Raw genomic sequence first — 7,286 nt, 5'->3', positions numbered from 1 at the left:
GTGCAACTAGATTTTCAACCTAAATCTTCCAATTCATATAAAATTGTGCCAATATCAAGAGAAAACACAAAATAAGCAATGTTTGATTTTAATAACCTACGTACTTATTTTGGAAGAAAAACGCTCGATCTGTCAAGATCGGCTAGATAATTAGATTGAGATTTACATTTCAACTTTGAAATATACATTCGCTCAAATAATTTGAGTAAAAAATAGATAATTAATTATGTATTCATAAATCGTCATAGATAGGTATTTATAATCTTCAGTATAAATTTTGCAATTAAAATTATTAAAATATATCTCGATTCTAAGCATGCGAACGAAATCCAACCCGAGATAAAACTGATATTTGTGGACCTCCGAAGGTAAATTTCCTATTTAGGGTCAGAGTCCAAGTTGGACAAAGATTCCAAACAAAAACAGAAAGGAAATATATGGACTGAACATGCGTAGAGTCATTGGCTGAAATTTGGAAAGTCCACCTGGGACTTTGAATTTGAGTTGGACCATGGGGGGAAAGAATATCAAGAAAAATATAATCGAAAACAACACCATGGACGATTCGTGGGTCTTACTTCGTGAACTACATCTGATAGTAGTCAGTGCTCAGGCCAAAATCTTGTGTTAAGATCTGTTATTTCAGATGGGGATATTATTTTGTGAAGAATTGAGGGCTAAACACTTATGATTTATTTGATGTAATTGGGGCTAGGAAATACTAAAAGTGCTTTGAGTGACTCAAGTCTTGTTGTAATCCCATCATATTGCTTGATTTATAATTGAATTCGTTACTACTCTCCCCGTGAACGTATGTTTCTAAGATTGAACCACATAAATTCAATGTCCAATTTATTTTCTTGTTCTGTCTGTTTATTGTTCGATCCCTTGCATTGCCCAACAAAAATATAAAATCGCAGATTAATATTAATGACCTTCTTTAGGCAAAAAAAGATGCAAAATAAGATAATAGTTTGTTTGCGTAATGGGACATTTGTGTTGTGAAATCGATGAGAAAGACGATAAAAATAAAATTAGTTTTGTTGGTTAGCCTGATAAAAAATGAAACAATACACTGAAGAGAGAGAAGAAAAGTATTTCGGCTAGTGAAAAAAAAGGAAAAAAGAGTGTCTTAACTAAATTGGGGGTGAAAATGAAAGGAGGGTCGCCTGACAATAATTATGACAACTTGATGTTTCTAATACTGTCGTGATAGTTTATAAATTTGAGAAGAGTCCATTTTTCTTGCGATTACACTGGTTGTTTTACCCATTGGTTGTTTTCTAGAAATAATGTTCTCCACGGCCACTTTTAGTTCGAAACTTTTTTCCACAACCATGCCTTTAATTGGTGAATTACAAAAATGACCTCGGCCACTTTTACTTTCACCTGAGTTTATATGTGGACGGTGTTCATATTTGTAGGCCACCAATTAGAAGTGGTTGGCAGAAAAAATATGACCTTTTTCACAGTGACCCTCAACTTTAGTTTGATCTAATATTAAGGACAGTTTTTCTTTTTGAAGAAACGTTTTGATGCGAATTAAGCTGCATTGGTTCGAATGCGTTTAGCGGTTTGAATCATTTTCGGTTCTTCTCACTCAATTCTACGTGTATTTGATGCCGACAATGGGGTACATGATTCATTTACACGATACGAATACTGACACGAGATACCAATTACAAAATGAAAATCCGAATATGACACAACAAGTCATGCTAGCTTTACACATTTACACGGATGGACACAAATCTCATCGTAATTAATTTCAATAGTGGTATAAATCGAGAAGACAAAACAAGGTTGTCTAGGGACAGTTTGACTCAAAAGAGGTAGCGGTTTCTTTTTTTCCATATTTTCTTTATGGAAAATACCAATGCCAGAATCTCCTTCTCCCATTATATATAGAAGAACCGATCACCGAAACTTATCTTTGCACGAATAATACAATCAATACACAGCTTTCCTTTTCAACCTTCCAAGCGGAGGACATAAAATGCGCCATCAGAGAATCAAACCAAATCAAATGGCACGCACAGCCCGGACAGAGGCCAAATGGTGGGGACTCAGGAGCATCTTCCCTTCCCTGGTGGCTCTGCTCGTCGGCACCATCATCCTTGCCGCTGTGTACCCTGCGCACAATGGCGAGGAGCAGTCATCGATCTTGCCGGTGGGAGATAGAGAGTCGCTCCTCTCGGAGCCGACCATCATGGCACCACCGTTGTCCCTGACCTTGTCATCGTGTGACGTGTTCTCGGGAAGATGGGTCTTCGACAACTCATCGCGCCCCCTGTACAAGGAGGGAGAGTGCAAGTACATGCGCCAACTGTCTTGCAGGAAGCACGGGCGGAAGGACTCCAAGTACCAGCAATGGAGGTGGCAACCCCATGGCTGCGACCTTCCGAGGTATTATTTCCCCAGCTAAAAATACAATGCACGCGCATACATTAAGAGGAGATTTTGGTTAGGTTTTTTCTGTTTTTGACAGTGCGGATGGCGACATTATCGTAGGTTCGATGCGACGGCGCTGCTAGAGAGGCTGAGGAACAAGAGATTGATGTTCGTGGGGGACTCTCTCAACAGGGGCCAATGGGTTTCTCTCGTTTGCATGGTGAAGTCGTCGATCCCTAAGAAGCGAAGATCCCACACGGGCCGTGGTCATGGCATCCCTTTGATCGTCTTCAATGCCCTTGTAAGTCTCTTCTGATTTCCGCCTTCAATTTTTAGCCAAACAACAGCAAAAGCTCGAAAAGTCTTCCCGTTCCCTTATTAGAACGAGCCTTCTGTCATGTTTTCAAATGGGGTGCCAAGCCATGTTTTCAATTGGTATTCTAGCGGAAGAAGTCATGTGTCTTGTTCCCAAATACTTTTTGGACACTTAAATAAGGACTCTAGAAAAGTACGAATACCCTCCCATGCGCATCGAGTACTTTCCTTTACTCGAATTGGGTCATTTTTATTTTTAGCATGTTACGAGAAAACACAATTTCAAAACCTAGGTAATACCATTTTATCAAGTGCATTGATCGCATTTATTGACGAAATCGAACCAAATATCTATCAAAGGAAAAGATGATAAACATGAGCATGTGAAATGGTGAGGTTGGGGTCAACTGAGTGATATTTTTCGGGTGCATTCAAGTGATGTGTGCGCTTGACTTGTGGATGACATTGATTAGGATTATAATGCAACAATTGAATTCTATTGGGCGCCATTGCTGGTGGAATCCAACTGTGACGATCCGGTGAACCATCGGATAGACGACCGGATCGTTCGAGTTCGGGCCATCGAAAAGCATGCAAGGCATTGGTCGGACGTGGACATCCTCGTCTTCAATTCCTATCTTTGGTGGAGGCAAGGACCCAAGATCAAAGTTTCGTAAGTACACACATGTTGAGCATACCCAGTATAGTGATTTGCCCTCAATATCAGCATTACATGCATCTTGGGAGTTCTAAAGTTTGCGATTTGAACTCCCGGTTTCTACTTGCTACTTTATGGAGGGAGAGAGAGAGAGGGACAACTCTTTACTCCGTTCTCAATTTTAGCTTACTCGTTAAAATGGGCAATGACACCTTACGTATTATAAACTTTTGTTCAACATTTAATACCATCACTAATTTCTAATCTTAACATGGGCCTTTGATTAAGTAGAATGTGGCAAAATAATCAAAAAAGTTTTAAATCTATTGCAATTGTGCAAATTCAATCATAATTTTTTTTTGGGCAAAAGTACAGCAAGAATGCCAATATTTATATACAAAAGTACAACAGGAATGCCAATATTTATATACGACGCTCACTTTAGTGCCAATATTTTTTTTTTCGAATCACTAAAGTGCCAATTTTTTTGAAAAGCGATTATTTCAATGCTAATTCCATCGAGCTTCTCTAGAAATCCCACGTGGCTCGTCGGAGCTTCCGAATCAGCAATAAAAAAAATTAAATATTAAAAACATTAAAAACAAGTCAAAAAAGAAGAAGTCTCGATGTAGCGGTGAGGGCCGTGAGCCCTTGCTGCCGTTGCCCCCACCATTGCTAGCAACAATCGGCGAGGGTTGGGGGATGGCCAAGGGGGATCGCCGAGCCTCGGTGACCCCCGCCGAGGCCTCGCCGTGGTCGGCGAGGCCGACCTTGCCTAGATCTAGGCCGGGTCGGACCTCACCATGGCGGGGTGCGGTCGGCCTCGCCTAGCGACGGCCAAGCCTCGCCGAGCCTTCACCGGGAGAGGCCAGTTGGTCCTAGCCACGGTTGGGCCTCGCCGACCTTAACGAGGCCTCGGCGGGGGTCGCCGGGACTCGGCAACCCCCCATCGGCCATCCCTCACCCCTCGGCGGCCATTGCCGGCAATGGTGGGGGGCGGTGGCGATGAAGGCTCATAGCCCTCGTCGCTGCAAACTCACGGTTCCCTCTTTTTTTTTTAAAGTTATTTTTCTATTAAATTTTAATTTTTTTAAAAAATAATTATTTTTAAGTTGAACAATCCATGTGGACATCATGTGGGTTGATTTTTTTTAAAAAATTAACACGTAATATTAACAATATAATAAAAAATATCACGTGTACTGTTTGGTCGGAATTAGCACTTAAATAATCATTTTTTGCCGGAATTAGCACTTAATAATCATTTTTGGACGGAATTAGCACTTCGGTAATCGTTTTTTCTCCGATTTGGCATTTAAGTGATCCAAAAATAAATATTGACACTAAAGTGAGTGCCGTACACAAATATTAACACTCCTACCGTACTTTTGCCCTATTTTTTTTTTTTTGTCAATTCAGTCATAGACCTTTTACACTTATGTCAATTCAGTCCATCCGACGTAAATGTGGACTTTTCTTAGATACTATTTTAATAATTTTTTATATAGTTTCATTTTTATTTTTATTTTCCAACCTTTAGGGCCAGGATGGCGGCAGGGCGTCGCGTGCATAAGAGACTTGACACTTTAGTCTGTCATCTTGGACACTATAACTGAGGAAGATCATCAGCGTAAACATAATATATGCGATAAAGTGGCGAAAATATCACCGCATGTGTTTTTTTTTTTTTTTGGGGATATCTATAAACTTCTTTTTTTTCCTTGAATTTTGGCAACCAGATGGGGATCATCTGCAAGTCCTGACAGAAAATACGAGATGATGAAAATGCATCGAGCATACAAGATCGCTTTAAACACTTGGTCAGATTGGATCCAAGTTCATGTAAACAGATCGAAGACCCAGGTGTTCTTCGTTGGCATGTCTCCAACTCATGAAAGGTAGACTTAACTCATAGAAACTAGAAACACACGTCGATATTAACTTGAAAATCTAGGTTTACTGAAGTGTTCATGTTGATAATCACACCCAAAAAAGGAAGGAGAATAGAACATACTACACTTGTCTCCTGTTGAATTACTCGTCTAATGCCAATTATTACTTAACTCAGTCATAGTAATCACACTTGTTGCCCAAATTTTAGGATTTTCACATGGCATGGTTCATACTTCATAGGTTATCTTTCGAACTTACCAGCTCATTATTTTTCATCATTTTTTGCTAACAGAGCCGAGGAGTGGGGTGGGATTGCGGGTCACAACTGCTTCGAAGAAACAGAACCGATCACCAAAGAAGGGTATAGGGGAAGCGGGTCGAATTGGCGGATCATGCCCGTGCTCCGGAAGGCGATCAACAAGCTCCGGAAAAGAGGCCTCAACGCTCACGTGCTCAACATCACGCAGCTCTCGGAGTATCGCAAGGACGCGCACACGTCCATCCACAAACAGCAATCCAAAAGCCTCACTCGACATCAGATCGCAAACCCCGCCACCTACGCAGATTGCTTCCACTGGTGCCTTCCGGGACTGCCCGATGTGTGGAACGAGCTCTTGTATGCTTACATTTTACATAATTAGATGCCTAGACATAAGAAATAGATACTGTTGGGATTTGTGTAACATGCATAAGCATATAAAACATATAAAGTACGCAGCGGAAATAAATAAAAACCTATACATGTATCTCCAGAGGCGTTGTTCGTGCGTTTCAATCGAAAAACATGTGCAAATAAGGGGTTTGACGGATTACCTCTTGAAGCGTGCTTGAAATGAAAAAGGTTCAGACGTTCTTCGAACCGAGCCCCACAAGTGTCGAGCCTCTAGTTCAGACACACCACCAATCGCAATGTCGAATGGAAAGATGAACTTGCGAAAATCACCACCTTAATTGTGCTAGCAATCCCGTGGTGATCACTCTTCGCGTTCTTGAATTTTTGGTCAATAAAATGAACAAAGAGAACTACACTCTCACGGTTCTAAAATGCACACACTAAAGAGCCAAGAAAAATTGTTTTTCATTCGAAAAAAATGCTGGTAGTTTGTTGCCCAACATGATCAGATCGTGTGTGCTTCGTGCATTGACGCCCACGTCATGCACGTTGTGCACCTTGTGCACAAAGCACACGGTCAGCAAAGCAGTTGCTGACCATGTGTGATATGGTCAGCAACTGCTTGCTGACCGCGTCACACGAACACTTTTTATTTATTTATTAAGAAATAAAAAGCATGGTCAGCACAACAAGTGCTGACCACGTACGTTGCACGCACATCAATATGTGCGTGCAACACAAACTATATATATAAAAATATATATAACAATTATATCAACATATAATTTAATAAAAGCATAATAATGCGATCATATGTGTGCATTTCGGATACATCAATATGTGTCCACTATAAGAGTGTGTGTGCATTATATGCACGTACGTTCATGACCAAAAAACAAGAATCAAATTAAATCTCATTTAATTTAATTGTTCGACTAATTCGGTATACGTAATTGCAAACATATTTGCAATATTGTCTTTCCGTTCAACGTCGTCATGTATTGGTTAAAGTGTGTGACATCCCTAGGTTCATCAACGATCCGGCAAGAAGACATGCACTAACACGTTAGTACTTCAAAGAGAATTGATTGTCCCGATCAATCTCTAGGTCCTACAAGTCATGAGTGACATTTAGCAATATATCATGACTACCCATAAAGTGTGAATGTTTTAAGAACATAATGAACCCGTCAGCTTTGACTACAATGTAATTCAATCTCTCTGTCTTATTATATCCCGATCGAACAAAGACCATGGAATATTTGTCAAGTCATCAATTCGATCATATGCACAAATCTAATTGACATGCATTTATATGAGATATGAACATTTCATTCTCGATCATAACCCCGGCCGAGGATTTCAATGCATTGTCATAATTAAATTGCATAGGATATCATACCTTGCATGTGACAA

General features: G+C 40.3%; 1 protein-coding gene across 1 annotated transcript; it reads left to right on the top strand.

The window, feature by feature from the left end:
* The first annotated feature begins 1,555 nt into the window (after positions 1-1,555).
* LOC115745841 (protein trichome birefringence-like 34) lies at positions 1,556-5,917 on the top strand. Its single transcript, XM_030681450.2, has 5 exons — positions 1,556-2,406; positions 2,512-2,692; positions 3,180-3,379; positions 5,104-5,262; positions 5,550-5,917. The coding sequence occupies exons 1-5, from the start codon at positions 1,997-1,999 to the stop codon at positions 5,896-5,898; spliced, it is 1,299 nt and encodes a 432-aa protein (XP_030537310.1). The 5' UTR covers positions 1,556-1,996; the 3' UTR covers positions 5,899-5,917.
* The last annotated feature ends 1,369 nt before the right edge of the window (positions 5,918-7,286 follow it).

Source organism: Rhodamnia argentea, chromosome 7, assembly GCF_020921035.1.
Source record: "Rhodamnia argentea isolate NSW1041297 chromosome 7, ASM2092103v1, whole genome shotgun sequence".
NCBI classification, from domain to species: Eukaryota; Viridiplantae; Streptophyta; class Magnoliopsida; order Myrtales; family Myrtaceae; genus Rhodamnia; species Rhodamnia argentea.
This window is presented reverse-complemented; position numbering and strand designations above follow the sequence as displayed.